The sequence below is a fragment of the Nannospalax galili genome, unplaced genomic scaffold (genome assembly GCF_000622305.1).
Source record: "Nannospalax galili isolate Female #2095 unplaced genomic scaffold, S.galili_v1.0 scaffold553, whole genome shotgun sequence".
NCBI lineage: Eukaryota > Metazoa > Chordata > Mammalia > Rodentia > Spalacidae > Nannospalax > Nannospalax galili.
The window spans coordinates 3,929,510-3,945,518 of record NW_008336313.1 but is presented as its reverse complement, the minus strand read 5'-3'; the positions used below and the strand labels follow the sequence as shown (position 1 = coordinate 3,945,518).

General features: G+C 43.0%; 1 protein-coding gene and 1 long non-coding RNA gene across 2 annotated transcripts in view; one reads left to right on the top strand and one right to left on the bottom strand.

The window, feature by feature from the left end:
• The window catches only part of Ak4 (adenylate kinase 4), a gene marked incomplete in the record, with an annotated part of 82,768 nt that extends 79,310 nt beyond the window's left edge, over window positions 1–3,458 (top strand). The window contains 2 exon segments of the mRNA XM_008831062.2: window positions 1,857–1,975; window positions 2,656–3,458. Coding sequence (XP_008829284.1) covers window positions 1,857–1,975; window positions 2,656–2,770 — 234 coding nt within the window.
• LOC115070011 lies at window positions 3,059–7,622 on the bottom strand. The gene is made up of 2 exons (XR_003849226.1): window positions 5,882–7,622; window positions 3,059–5,693 (listed from the first exon to the last, which is right to left on the bottom strand). It is a non-coding gene; the product is annotated as an uncharacterized LOC115070011 (long non-coding RNA).
• Window positions 7,623–16,009: the final 8,387 nt, after the last annotated feature.

Genomic DNA, 16,009 nt, shown 5'->3' with positions numbered 1-16,009 from the left:
ATATCCATGTTCAGATGCCAAGGAGCTCAGAAAGTAACCAACTGTCACTAGCTGTAATCAGATATATAGAGATTAGAGATGCATGTTCAAACATCTTAACGTCAGTTGCATTGAAAATGAATTTTTCTGTATGAAACTGTATTTTATTAATGAAATGGAGTTCTTTTTTAAAGTTTAACATGTCATTTAATTTTATGTCTTATAGGGTTTTTTCTGAGTAAAATATTGTATAACTGCAATAATTCAACTGTAAACCTAAAAATTTACAGCCAATTTTGAAAAAGATGCATCTTAGCTCAGAAAATTTGTTATTGAATATATCAATGCTGTTGTAATGAAATGCTTCTTCTAAGTATGTGGTCATTAAATAAGTAACTGGGAAAAATAAAATTTAAAATATTTTAAAAAAAGAATATATGTCAAGTACAGCCAGCCAACTCGCTTGTCCCATCGTGTGATAATTATGTGACCCCCATAAGTCATAAGTGCGCATCATAAACCCAAGGCCCTGAGCTACAGTGGAATTTTAATGTTTTTCATAGTCATGGTCAGTTTCTGATGATCCGTTTGAGCTGCCTGAGCCTTTTGGTTCTACTCCAGTCTGCCTCTGACAGATTTGTATTTGTGGCTCTCCCCTGCACAGTAACAGCTGTGGGCATGGAGGCAAGATTCTAATGTGACCACTGTGCCATTTGTAGGCAGCTCTGCATCCTGGGAGATTAAAAGATACTGAAAATGAAGTTTTTGTAAGTTAAAAATTTTTTTCTTGGGGCTGGAGAGAGAGCTCAGCAGTTAAGAACACTGGTTGTTCTTGCAGAAGACCTGGGTTTGAATCCCAGCACCCACATGGCAGCTAACAGCTGTCCATAACTACAGTCCCAGGGGATCTGACTGCCTCTTCTGACCAATGCATTGCATGACAGGGGTGTACTTACCTACATGTGGGCAATACATGCATAAAATAAAAAAAATAAATATTTTTTAAAAAAGTATGCCTGTAGTCCCAGCACTTGGGAGGCAGAGGCAGGTGGATCTCTGTGTGTTCAAAGCTAGCCTGATCTTCATAGTGAATTCCAGGACAGCTGGGGCTTACAGGGAGACCCTGCCTCAAAAAAGACAAAAAAAAAAAGTTGAAAAAAATTATTCTTTCTCAGAATATTTGTCTCTGATAGTCATGGATATTTGCATTATGCCTGTTTAAATACACCTTAGGACATGTCATTTGAGCTAGTAAGATAAATTTCAGAGAAGCTCCAAGGTAGTTTGAAATATGGCAGAGATGGTACTAAACCACCAGTTTGATTTCTTTTTTATTGTTGTTTTGCCTTTTCTATTACAGTAATTTATTTGTGTATACGTGTGTGACATGGTATGTGTGGAGGTTAGAGAACTCCTTTCAACACATGGATTTGCAGGAGTCAGTTGTCTCCTTCTACCATGTGGGTCCCTGGGCATCCGGCGTGATAACAAGAACCTTTACCTCCTGAGCCATCCACCTGGCCTCCAGTTTGATTCTTTTAGTCATTTGTTTCCTATACAAAAAAGTTGGTTTAGAAAGAAAGGCAGTTTAGGGGAATATTTTATGGGCCAGAGTGACATTGGCTAAAGGAATGCTGTTGGCTAAAGAATTTAGACTAAATTGAAAGTACCATGAATCAGTAGCAGGCTTATAAAGATGTGAGCAGCTAATGAAGATTTAATGTCATCCTAAGGAAATAAGATCAGCACTGTGAAGCCTCAGGCCCATTCCACATGTGCTTAGAGTTCAAGTTGATCGTGTGGTTTTGCGCTGGAGAATTCTGACTTTGGGAAGATTCTGCCTTTGGCAATGTTAACTGGCTTCTTTGGTGTTTTAGGGGATTGATGACATCACTGGTGAGCGTCTAGTCCAGCAGGAGGATGATAAACCTGAAGCCGTGGCTGCCAAGCTGAGACGATACAAAGATGCAGCAAAGCCAGTCATTGAACTGTACAAGTGAGTGGGTGTCGGTGTGTTTGCAGAGGGCCTCCTAGAGTATCTGGCCTGCTAGGAAGGACACTGGGCTGAAGCGGGTCGTGTTTCTTCAAGTTGGATGAAGTCTAAAGACTTATTGCCTCCCAGAAGGCCAATGAAATGGTAGAGTTGTATATGAGAGATAAAGCCCAGAAACTGTCAGAACATGAGGACTTAAACCCAGTTATCTGTCTGTAAAATTGTGTCTAGACTTTTCTCTTTTTTTTGAGGGTGGGGTAGGATTGGTAATAGAAGCCAGGACCTCATGCTTGCTAGGCAGGTACCCCACCTCAGAGCTCTACCTTTGGCTCACATTTGCCTATTTAATTGGCTTGGATGTTTTGACAATGCCATGTAAATAAGTGATTTAGGTAGACTAGGTCTGAGTGTGTCTGTAGGGAGTTTGGCAAAAGTTAAAACTATAAAAACAGAAGCCAGGAGATTGTGCCTACTTTCTGCTCTCGTGGGTCCTCAGCTGTCTTAATGTGAAGTTAAAAAAAAAGCCTAGTGGGGCATGGTAGCACATACCTTTTTTCCAGGCAGAGGCAGGCTGATCTTTTTGAGTTCAAGGCCAGCCTTGTCTGCATAGTGAGTTCCAGGTCTCAAAAAAGGCCAAAAAAAAAAAAAAAGCCTAAATCACCTTTATTTTTGGACTTTTTCAGGAGCCGAGGAGTACTCCACCAGTTTTCTGGAACGGAGACTAACAAAATCTGGCCTTATGTTTACACACTTTTCTCCAACAAGATCACACCTATTCAATCCAAAGAAGCATACTGAGCCCACCATTGGAAGAACCGGAAGACGTGATTGTTCATTCAATCGTGCGTGTAGTATTGGTGCCGTGCCCAAATTAGAAGCTAGCTGAGATAGCTTGTAGCATCTTTTCAAGTTTTAATGGTGAAGTGATAAGGGAACTAGTGGGTAGAAAGAGTTCATGAAGAAAAACCACCTCTGCAAGTGTGCCACGCCCTTTGTAAGAAAGCCAGTACAGACTGGATTTCCACTGTGCTGTAGGTGGGGGTTGACAGCCATCTTGCTGTCATAGCCTTTTTGCATGCGATGGTGGAAGCTTTGGTTCTCCCTACTTTCCAAAGGCTGTTGAACCATCGCTGTAGTAAGCCTGGGAACTCGAAGGGCTCTGGACCTCACTTTGTCCCAGTCCTCTTCTGTGTCCCCTTGATGACAATTGAATCCATGCTGATTGTACTGAGTGGTTCGCTTCTTTCCAGTGACTACGTCTCCCTCCTCCTCAGACATCCTGGTTTCTATTTGCTGTGTTTCCTCATGACTTGTTTGCTCCCTGATAGTTACTACATTTAAAATCCCTCTAACTTCTTTCTATGAACTAAGAGCTTAGGGACCGAGTTGAGTCCCTTTACATACTGGGAACTGAGCCAGGCAGAGGAGCTCACTTTAAACAGCTGCTCTGACTCTTATTGTACCTTTCATTGTGGAAAAAAAAAAACCCGAGATTCCTAAGTCTTTTGGAATTCTCAGAAAAACAAGGGAATGGCTCACTTATGGAAATGATGATCGTATCTTATGTACAGAGCTAGAAATCAGACCATATGGCACTTCTGGACTAACGATACGGTTAGATGAATAGTGAACATGCTGCTAAGTGTTAGTGCTGACAGTGTCTTTCTCCTGTGAGTGACCCAAGCAGAGGATAAGTACAGTAAAGGGAATGGGGTCTCTGGGTCTGAGGTAATTATTGCACAAATTGTACATTGTACCTATGTTGAGTTATAACAACTTTACCATTATGGGAACACAGAATATTGTTTTTCTTCCTATTCCAAAGATGCGGTCTGTAGGTGGCCATAAAGTCCAGAAATGAAGATACTAATATTTTGTCAATCATTATATATCAATAAAGCATTTGTTAAAAGATATTCCTGGTTTCCAGACTTGTTGGCCACCTTGTTTAAGTCTCGCTGTCCTCTGGGGATAACAATGGCATTTCTTCTACTGCCTTAAAAATTTTATATCCTCCTTTCCAGCATCAGGCCTGTCTCCAGGGAGCATCCTTTATTCCTGGCATGATTGCATGTTAACATCTCATACTGATACGTTGGGGAGGGGTCATATTTCGCACTTTAGTGGTACTGAAACATGTAACTCATGTTCTGAAGGTGTGCTGTGTATCCCCAGTCCATTTACTGCCGTATGTTCTGTTTGCTAACCAGTCCGTCTTCCTTACTATACTGCTCAGACTCCAGTGGTCCCTCCGCTCATCCCTCCATGTGCATGCCTTCTACCTTAGCTGCCTTGGTGGGAATGTACACCAGTGTCCTCATCCTCTCAATTACAGAGAAATCTGTTTACTCTGTAAGCTTCTGCAGTAGAGATGCAGGGTCCAGGCCTGTGACCATCACTGTACCATCGTGTTGATGCCGAGCACTTTGGGAGATTTGGATGTCTGTTGGTAGGGATTGGGTGAACACAGATATCAGGCCTCCTGGGGAACCAGGTATAGATAAAAATAGGTCAGATGTGGGAAATGTATACATTAGAGTAGGGTTGCCATGAGAGAGTTTCCACAAACTTGAGAGTGTTAAAGGAATTAGGGATAATTCTAAAGAGATTCTTTAAAAAATCTTCGAACTTCTTTCTTCGCCTCTGTAGAGTTTGGGGGAAGATGAATGGGAAATGACTATCTTCCGGGTTAATAGACTCTGGTAGTAAGCACGGGACACTCTGTAACAGTCTCAGCCATGACTGCTGTGCTGAGATTGCGCAGCAGATGTTGGTGAGACCAGCAAGAGGCAAAGAGTGTCTTTTCGATGGTCTTTGACACACAATGCTGATTCCTGTCCAATGGCCTTCAGTTTTTCTGTAACAAACTCACTGTTTTTCTCTAAATGGTTTTATAAAAATAAAAGTTATTATTGAATCTTGTCAAAAGTAAAATTAAAGAAGCATCTTGCTTTTCCCTTTAATGCCAGGCATGCAGTTCCTTCACATGTAAGCAGAGTCTGGGTGGTCTCTAAGCCTCCAGTCTGATCTTACATTCAGTGATTCTACCCAGCTCTTCATTCACTTTGCTTTCCATGATCCACTTGCTTAGAACTTGGAAAACACTGGTTTGTTTATTCCTCCAGTACAAGAAACTTAAGACAGGTGCTCTTATGAAGGCCTACAAAGTACGATGTGCCCTGTTAGAGTTGTTATGAGCATCTAGGTGAATTCTCCCAGCATCATACCAATCCCTCTTGGTATAAACAAAAAAGGTGTGTCCAAGATTTGAAGTCTTGCCCCAGGCTTCTGCTGCCAGTTAACAGTACAGCTGCAACTCACACTCAGGTTTGCCTGCCTTAGAAGCCAGGGCCTCTTACTGAATATTGACAGTGTCTTTCCCCGAGCAACCCAGGCCTTGAGCCTGCTTAGATCTACTGACAAGTCCATAGCAAGAGTAGCAGACTTCACTGAAGTGCCAGCCTGAGACTGCTCTTTATTCTCCTTGGGTAAGCAAAGGGAGCTGCTGGAGGATCTGAACTGGGTCCTTTGTAAATACAAAGCTTTGAAGCAGGCGGGTGCCGAGGCTAATCTGCCCAGCCTGCAAGCCCATGTTCCCTGGTTGTTCTTTTGGAGGTATTGTGTCATCCCCTGCCTTGGTCCTGTAGAGAGGCCTAAGCTTCATGGAGCTATTCGAACCCTGTTTTATTCCTTGACATCTGAAGAAATGCCAATAGAGCACCTAATACAGGGTGACCCTGGGTGACACCACACATTAGTGCGGCCTAAGCTTCATGGAGCTATTCGAACCCTGTTTTATTCCTTGACATCTGAACAAATCACTCTCTTGCCTAACAGGCCTCAGATGGCTGCAGAGAACACCTAATGTTTCTGAATGTGCTAACAGGTAAAGAAATGCCAATGGAGCACCTAATACAGGGTGACCCTGGGTGACACCACACATTAGTGCAGTTCTGAGCGCCAGGCTTCCACCTTTGCTTGTCATGTAACAGTCATGGCAGTGACCAGGGGAGATTTGCTTCCTGCCTCATCTTCCCCAGGAATCACTCTCCTGCCACCTTCGCACCATCAGCCCCTGCAGCCAAGTTCAAAATGAGCTCCCGTGTCACCCAAGTCACCCCTCTGTTTTGTAGAGAAGGCTAAAGGTAGGAAGGGCATGGGAACTCTCAGGGGTTTTCCTGGCTTTCCTTGAGAACTAAAATGTTAAGATGGGTAATTTTAGATAGATGCTGTGTAAACTCATGGATATGGTTCTTATAAGGTGGAGTTCACCGGAACCTGAGTTGGCTAAGAACTTAAGCCTCTTGGAGCCCTTCACTTAAATTAGAGAGCACATCTTTCAGAGTGTTACTGGAGCTCTTCCTGTGTCATGCATTGTCTAATGAAATCATTCCCCAGTGCAATCAGTATCTTCATGATCTTGTCTCCTTATATTTAAAAATTGAAATAATCTTATTTATTTAATCACATAGGGATTGGCCAGGGGATTGCAAAAGGCCTGTTTTGTGCCTTTCCCTAGGGAGCACTTTAGTCTCATGAGTAGAGAAACAGTGCATTGGCTCCTGTCTGGACTCTGCTTGCTGAGCTCTGCTGCTGAGACTGGAGCTGGCCCTCAGCAGGTCAGGGTGGTAATTGCACTGAGGCCCCATTTCTAGTCTTCCTGCATTTGATGGGAAGTTTGTCACGTAGGATCCTGTGCAGCTTATGAGTCATTTTCTATCCTCCCATCTTAGTACCTCTCTGGTATATTTGATATCCTATGGGACTCAGTAGAGGAAACTTAATGTAAGAATGTGGTCTGACCTTAAGTTACCATTCCTTTCTGTGTAAGTGACCTAACCTGATTTCCAGGTAAGAAGTCCTGGGTATCAGGAAACCACAAAGCCATATTTCAACTATGAAAGAAAACTTGTATCCACTGAAACATTAAAATTGTGCATAAATGCCATCTCTTATCTGTGGTTAGCAAACTGCACAGTTCTTACCAGAATAAATGCCGTTATCTGAGTGGCTCAGGGCAGTCCTCAGTTTGACAGTTCTCCAGTTTGACAGGTGTGAGAAAGACAGGCTAAGACATTGCCCAGAGGGAAAGGCTGCCCTGTGACTGGCAGTTGAAGGAAGTGTGGTGTCTTTAAAGTTTCTTGTTTAAAATCTTTGAAAGGAGCAGTCCACCTAGACGCTTCTCCCTGGGGCACAAACTGTTTTGTATTTAAGGAAAAGGGAAGAAATATGAAAACTGCCTTTTCTATAAGCTGTAAAAAATGTTAGGGCTCAGAAGGCTTCTCTAGTTTTATGAGAATTTGTACTACTGATTTTTATATATTTTTGTTTTGGGGTGAACAGATCTCGGGAAATTGTTAAGTTACGATGGCATTTCACTGTGATCCTAGTTCAAAGCGGTCTTCTAAGCCGGTGCCACCTGTCTTCGGTTTACTGTCCTGTGAAATGTCAGCTCAAGTTTCCCAGGAGCCAAATGTTTACGAGTCAGCTTACTTCAGAGTATCAAAGCCTGGGGTCTGTTCTGTATACATTCTCCCGACTTAATTGTATTGATTTTTGTGTTTGTTGCTTGAAGATTGATTCATGCGCTTCAACTTAATAGAAATAAAGTTTTCTTCTGCTTCAATAACTAATCGGTTCATTCAGTGTTTGTGTGGCTGTTTATACTTGACAACGTGTGTCTCCACAAGTTCTCTCATGTCTGCCATTCTGTAGCTCCTTCGCTACCCGCAGTTGTCTCCAGTGTGCGGACGACGTGCATGATAATAAAGTATGGCGGCAAGCAAGGTGCTGAACCAAGATTACGTTCCAAGTCCCATTTGCTTTTCCGCCTTGTCACGTTGCCTTATTTGTGTGCCTTTAAGTTCTTTGTGTGTCTTTCCCCTTTACCCGTTATAATTTTTTTCTTAAACAGAAGCAGGAACCCTTGCAGGGTTGTCTGCTGGGAGCTGGAGCCATGAAAGAAGTACTGCCTCCTCAGGAGAAGCCTGAGGAAACGGGTGCAGGCCCTGGTCTTTCCCAGCCTGGGACTCCCCTCTTCTATGGGGCCTCCCATTAGCTAAACCCAGCTAGAAGCAGGTTCCACAGCCTTCCATGCTCCTGAGACGAATGGAAAGGGGAATCTAGAGAGGATGGCAATGTGGTAGGTTGCATTGATGTTCAACATACTCAAGACACACTTTTTTTTTTTCGTCTTTTTGAGACAGGGTCTGCCTGTAGCCCCAACTGTCCTGGAACTCACTCTGTAGACCAGGTTGGCCTTGAACTCATAGAGATCTGCCAGCATCTGCCTCCCGAGTGCTGGGATCAAAGGCATGTGCCACCACGCCTGGCTTTTTTTTTTTATCTTTTTGAGACATGGCCACCCTATAGCCTCAGCTGACCTGGAACTCACTATGTAGTCCAGGCTGGCCTTGAACTCACAGAGATCTGCCTGCCTCTGCCTCCCAAGCGCTGGGATCAAAGGTGTGTGCCACCATGCCTGGCTTAAGGCACACACTTGGGGGAAGAGTTGGCATCCCGGTTCCCTGGGCTTCATACCTGGACATATGACTTGTTCTACCCATTGAAATGAGAGCAGACACACCTTGTGCCACTTCTCAGCCTTAGCTGGAAGATGCCATGGTCACTCTTTACTTCTCTCTGGCAATACCCTGGGGCCCTTTTGACTAGATCCTAAAGGATAGACTTAGAGCAGAGGAGGCTGGTCCACAGTGAGTGAGTAGTACGTGTGGAAACAAAAGCTTTGTTTATTACCACAGCGTAATGTACCCAAAGTGCACTGAAGGAGTTGGGCCTGGGAGTGTATCTTACTCAGTTATAACTAATGCTCTTATCAAACACCATTAGGTTCCAAGGTTACAAAGATGAATAATGCCTAGTTTTTGCCCTTGACTTCATCAGTCTTAAGGACCTGGGAATGATTATATAACTTTATACAACTATTAGAATTAACAGAGACATTGAGAACAGAGCAGTGATTCTTGGCTGGCCAAGAAGAGACCAAAGGAGTCGATGACTGAGCCAAGTGATACTAGAAAGAGAATGCAGTGTCGTGTGTTTGAGCCTGCATGGCAGGCAGAGCCCACTGCAGCGGGCAGGCTGGGGAGACAGGTGAGGCTCAGAAAGGACTTGAGCTTTGCTAAAGGTAAACAATATAGACTGCCAGAAATTATGTCATCAGATTTGCATAACAAACTGTTACACTAACGGACGTGAACTAAGATGTAGTGAGAAAAGAAAAAGTAAATGCCTCCAGGAGAGAAGTGAGGAACAAGATGAGGAAATGAGGTAGACCGAGGCAGTGTGGATTGACTGGCTGTGACTAACCAGAGCCAGTCGGTGTTGCCCGAGTTGTTCAAGTTTTCCAGAGGACAAACATTTATTTTTTTGTGTTTTGACAATTAAATCTTAAACATTGCACTGGCCAAGCAGCAGATCCTTGTGGACCAGTTTGAGACTTTCAGATTAGAAAGGCAGGATGTAGGGATGAGGGTCTTGCTGGTTAGACCAGAATCTGAAGAGAATTAGGATGTGTAAGGTGAGGGGTGGGGAGACTGTCAAAGAAGATGGCAGAATTCTAGTTAATGTGTTTATCCTAGAGCGCTACCTGTTCAAATCACTTGAGCTTGTCCCTCTAGAGTTCAGCTGGGTTTGGTATCTCCTCCCACTCTTCCCCTACTCTGTGGCCCAAGCTGCTTTGACTCTGGCTATCCTCTTGCTTCAACTTCCCACAAAATACCTAGTTCCATATTAATTTCAAGCAGTGAACTGGTAAGCATCCAGTAATGAAATGGCAACCATACCCATACTCAAGGAAACTCATTTAAATGATGTATGTGCATAGATGCATATGTAATTGAAGGCACTCGTTACAACTGAGGACTGTCTGATGAGCAGTAGGCCAATGCATCAGTTGCCATTATGAATCTGATGCTCGGAGACCTTAAGCCCACCCACTTAGGAAGTGATTGAAGGGACTTCAAATCTGGTGCTCACTTATGACTAGACAGCTATTCTTCCTCATCCTCTCATTATCCAGATACCTGGAGGAACCACAATCTAGGTATCTCTGCTCTTGGTCAGGATGACAGGGATGTGGAACTGTGCCACTTGGAAGTGTCAAGGAACTGAGCAGCTGTGTTTCTCCTGCAGTTGGCTTTTTCTTTTAGCCAGGATTCTGGGGCCAGTCCTTTAACAAGCCTGGAGGGCTTCCATGAAAAGGAATAAGTCTTATATCTGATCAGGGCTTGATGTTCTGTATACCTCCATCTAAGGCCATGAACTTTGAGAGAGGGACACAACTTCCTGGCAATGAACAATCAGGAGTGAAGAGATGAATAGCCACAATCCAAGTCTGTGAGGCTGGAGCAGCTGCTGTCTTCAGAGATTTCCCATATACACTGACCACTCCAGATCCATTAAATGTAGTATCATTAAACATACCATCTCACATGACTCTGGACGGGCTTGGTGGCAAGCACCATCACCTGCTGAGCCTTCTCACCAGCCTGTTATCTGTATAAAAACCTCTCTGTGTTTCTCTAGCATAGAGCCAATAAAACAGCAGGATGCACCAACTACCCTGGACATATTCACCATATATCTTTCATTACGTGGAAACCCTTTATTAGTCCAACATGGGCAGTAAGTAAAGGGGAAGGGTAAAGTTGCTTAGAGACCTAAACCATTTTCTTTTTTTCTTTCTCTTTTTATTTTTACTTTTTTTGTGTTTGTTTTGATTTTGAATAATATTCTTGATTTTTTTTTTTGCTATTTTTAGTTTTCCTTTATTTAAAAAAAAAGTTTATGTGTGTATGGTATGTGTGTGGAAGTCAGGACACCTTGTAGGAGTTGGTTCTTTCCTTCCACCATGTGGGTCCAAAGGGTCAAACTCAGGTTGTCAAGCTTGGCAGCAAGCACCTTTACCTACTGTGCCATCTGACCAGCCCTCTGGTCAGAGGCTGTATCTTCTCTGTATAAAAATTTCTCTGTGTGTCTCTAGTATGAAGCCAATAAAACAGGGCTATTGCATAGTGTCTGTATGAAAGTCATGCCTAAAAATTTATAAATGTTGGTATTTACAAGTTTTAGCTCAGTAGTAAGGACTGTGAAGATAGCTACGTAGATCTGAGAACTTCTATACACCTTCTAAAAACCATGGAAAACAGAAGCAGGAATCAAAATTTCACTTAATCCACACAGAACCAGGAAATACAATACTGTAAACTTCTAGTCATTTGAGTGAGGAAGTATGAGATTAGAACCAGCTCTGAAGCCCCGTGGAAGTGGAGCCACACAGGATTTGTGTAGAAAAAGAAACCCACAGAAACAAAGATTCCATGAAATAAAAGACACCGAACTCTCTCTAACCATACCCCCCAAAAGACAGCATTCATTAAGAAATGTATTTTAAGGGCATGGTGGCACACGCCCTTTAATCCCAGCACTCAGGAGGCAGAGGCAGGAAGATCTCTGAGACTGAGGCCAGCCTGGTTTACATAGCAAGTTCTAGCCCAGCTGGGGCTACAGGGAGACCCAGTTTCCAAGAGGGGGTGGATTTCACTGGCTTTGTCACGTACTTCAGTTGGTAGAATGCTTGTTTAGTATATTGAGTTCTGTACCCAGCACCATGTGAACTGGGTTTAGTTGTGTCAAAGTCCTGTCTGAAGTAAATATAAAACAAATGTATTTCAGTACACCAACTGAAGAGGGAGCTGTTGAACTAAGAAGCCCAATAAGCTACTCAACTTCTCCAACCTCACTGCAGAAACATGTGGCCCAGGAAAACCCAACATCTTGAGAATGAGCAGAAAAAGCAGCCAATATTCATGCAAAATTATTTTTAAATTTGTTGTGTGTCTGGGTGCCTCGTGCACATGTGGACAACCCGCAGGAGTCAGCTTTCTCCTTCCACTATGCAGGTCTCTGGGATCAGGCTTGGCAGCAAGTACCTTTAATCCCCAGAGCCACCTCACCACACCTCACAAAATTACTTTTAAAAGGAAACAAATTGAGAATTAAATTCTTCAGCTGATAGAAACATTTAAAACTCAACTTGAGAGCACAAACCAAATAAAATCAGGGAGGCAACGACAGATGAGAAAACACAAATCAGAAATTCAGTGCAAAGCAGAAGTGGGCACAGAACAAGCAGCTGTGAGTGAGAGTTGACTATAGGAAAGTGAATGATTGTAAGAAGTAACCTGGGTATTCAAGAGAGTAGAGTCAACAGAGTTTACAAAGGTGACACTGGCAAGGAGAATGAAGACTCAGGACTAAAACAAAATGATGAGAAAGTAAAGTGCTTGGAAAAAAATATGTACAGAAGATGGAGAAGACCCAACACACTTATAATTGAATTCCCTAAAGAAGAAACATAATCCATCAAGACCAACATTCAAATCCATAATCCAGTATAGCTTATAACAATAGATGTTAAAATCCTGAACCTGTATATCGATAGAGTGTACTCTAGAATTGTCAAAATTAACTTACAGTGATCAACTTTAAGTCATACTCTCCAAGGTGCAGGAACCCTTGAGCCTCCACTCAGAACAATTGATTAGCCAGGCGTGGTGGCGCACACCTTTAATCCCAGCACTCAGGAGGCAGAGGCTGGTGGATCTCTGTGACATTGAGACCACCCTGGTCTACATAGAGAGTTCCAGGCCAGCTGGGGCTACAGGGAGAGTCTGTCTCAAAAAGACAAGAAAAAAAAAAAAGGACCAACTGGAACACACAATTAGAATAACAACAGAGTAACACTTTAAAGGATGTGTTCTGGTTTGCTTTCTGTTGTGATTAAAACACTGACCAAAATCAACTTTAGGAAGGGAAGGGTTTATTTCAGCTTACAACTTCCAGATCAGTTCACCCCTAAGGGAAGTCAGGGGGGAACTTGAAGTGAAGAACAGAGGAACATTGCTCACTGGCTCACTCCCCCTGGCTTGCTGCTTCATTTCTTATAAGCTCAGGCCCTCCTGCTGAGGGATGGCACTGCCCACATTGGGTTGGGCCCTCCTAAATCAATGAGCAATGAAGAAAATGCACCACAGACGTGCCTAAGGGCCAATCCTCCAGAGGAGATTCCTCAACTGAGGTTCCCTCTTCCCAGGTGACTCTAGTTCTTGTCAAGTTGACAAAAACTAACCAACACAGTGGTCTTCACATATGCAAGGCATGTTCTGATCAATATACCTCATTTAGGACTCTGTTACTTCCTGATGACAAGCTTCACCAATCCAGGAGACAACTAGAGGAAGTACAGGAAGGATCTGCAGCATATGTAGTTTATTTAATTGAAATAAAATTAAGGGAGTCATATGCGTGGAAGTGGCATGCAAAAGTAGAAATAACAACCAAATAATATTGGAGTAAGAAGAGAGACAGGAGAGTAGAATAGGTTACTTTATTGCTACATAAGCAGTAAGTAGAATTGGAAGGTATTTTTTTAAGCTGACAAACTAGTACAAGCCTATGTAAAAAAGGGAATGGGCTTTCCTTCCAAGCCAGGATGGGATATGGGGGAGGGAAGTGGTTAGTGGGCTTTGACACATTTTGTTAGTTTTGCTTTTTGAGTCAGGGTCTCCCCTATAACCCCAGCTGGCCTAGAATTTGCCATATAGACCAGACTGGCCTCAATCTCAGAGATCTTCCTGCCTCTGCCTCCAGAGTACTGGGATTAAAGGTGTGTGCCACCACTCTGGCAATAGACAGTTCTTTTATAACAACAAAACCAACCCCTTATTTAGATTGGCATCTTGTTGGTTTTGAGCAAGTGGTGTCCAATCAAGAAGTTGTGTGTGAGAGAGAAAACAGATGCAGATAGACAGCAAACCATTTACTGAGGTACAGATACTCAGTTGTTGAGTGCTAACTCCTAATTGTAAAGTTAAGAAAGGCGAACAGACAGGCGTCATCTTCATCACCATCCAGTGATTTAGTCCTTCATGATTCAGGATTCTCAGTCCTTCTCTGATTCTTCTGATTCTGAAGGAGCTTCTGAAGAGATAAAATAAAAGAAAAAAAAGGGAAAAATTCTTGAAAACATGAGAAAAGTGAAATAAAAGCACATCTTGTAATGGGTTGAAATTTTATTTATTCATTATTTATTTACATGTGTGCCCATTTTCATGTGTGTATGTGCCACAGAATGCCTGTAGAGGTCTGAGGACAACTTGCATGAGTCCGTTCTCTCCTACCATGTGGGTCCCCTGGATCAAACTTGGATTGTCGGTCTTGGCAGCAAGCATCTTTACCTGCTGAGCCATCTCACCAGCCCAAGACTAAGAATTCTTAAAGCATAACTCCAGTCTAATGTCTATCCAGAAGAGATCCCTCCTACATCAGAAAATAGATTTCTAATGAGCAAAATTCCTCCTAAAGCCAATGACAAATAAAGGAGAGAGAGAGAGAGAGAGAGAGAGAGAGAGAGAGAGAGAGAGAATGCAAATTACAGGTGGTAATCTACCTGTATTAGTTACTTTTCTGTTGCTGTGATAAAATACCATGACCAAGGCAACTTAGAGAAGGGAGAGTTTATTTGGCTTATGGTTCCAAAGGGACCATCATGGAAGGAAGATGTGGAGGCAGAAAATGTTATGGTCAGAGCAGAATGCTGAGCATTCACATCTTCAGGTAGGCACAGAAGAAAACAGAGAGAAACAAACTAGAATTGAACAGGCTAAAGCCCTCCCCCAGGGACGTGCTTTCTCCAGCAAGGCTGTACCTCCTAGGAATTCCATGACCTGCTCAAAACGGTGCCACCAATGGGGGCCAACTACTCAAATCCTTGGAGCTGATGGGGTACACTTAGTCAAGCTACCACATTCCTCTCCCTGACCTCCATAGGCTCATGACCATATCATAAGGCAAAATGTATTAATCCAACTTTAAAAGTCCCCATAATCTGTCATAGTCTCAACACTTCAAAAGTCTAAAGTCTCTTCTGAGACCTAGGGTACTCTCTTAACTATAACCCCCTGTAAAATATGAAAGACAAATTACATACTTCCAATATACAATGGCTTAGAGTACACATTCCCATTCTAAAAGGTTGAGAGGGGGAGCATGGTGAGGAAATACAGGACCAAAGCAAGACAGAAACCCAAGAGGGCAAAACCCAAATCCTGCAGCTCCATGTCTGAGGACTGGGACTTTAGTTCCAAAGCGCTTAGATGGCTCTGTCCCTCGAGCTTCGCTGCCTGCAATATTCATTTCTCTCTTGGATTGGTACCATTACTTGTATGCAGCTTTCCATGGCTTATGATTCTGGCATCTCCAACACATTGGGGTCTCCATTGCCAGCCAGGCTTGACTTTCATAGCATTACACAATGGCCTCTCCGGAGGCCTTGACCTCCCAGGGCCTTCTTTACACAAGGACTCCTCTGCTACATGTTGCCTGACCTTGGTGGCTCTCTGAAAGTGCAGAGGAATAACCAGTGACCCCAAGCCCCTCACTCTTGCATCTTTCTTGCTTCTATTACCACCCTGTGAATGACACTGCCAAGTTAGGCTGCCAGCTTGGGATGGATTTTGGCCTTCATCCACATTGCCAGCTGCTTCTGTATGTTGTAGTTTTCTAAGAGCAGAATTTGGTCCCTCTGACCAAATTATTATAGACCTCAAAGTATGTCTGTTAAACATCCAAGAAAGTAAGTTCCACCAGTCTGGTACTTTCAATTACTGTGTGTCATGTAGATAAATCTTGGGCAAAGACCAATTGTTCTCAGATAAACCTTACCTAGACAAATATTTCTTGATCTGCTATGTATAATTTGTTAGTAGGTTGTAGGAGTAATATGGTTCCCTCTGGCTTTTAAAACTAGCTAGGCATTGTTTATCTCTCACATTGTCTCACTTCTCCATCATGGTTTCCCCCTTAAGGTGCCCCCATTTCCCCCCTTTTTCCCTTAATAATACCCTTCTCCTACGGTCCTACCTCTCTTGAGCTCCTTCTTTCCCTTTATGCCCTAGGTTCCTTGTATACCATTCCCTACCCCCTCCCTTAAACTAACCCAATTTTTATCCATAT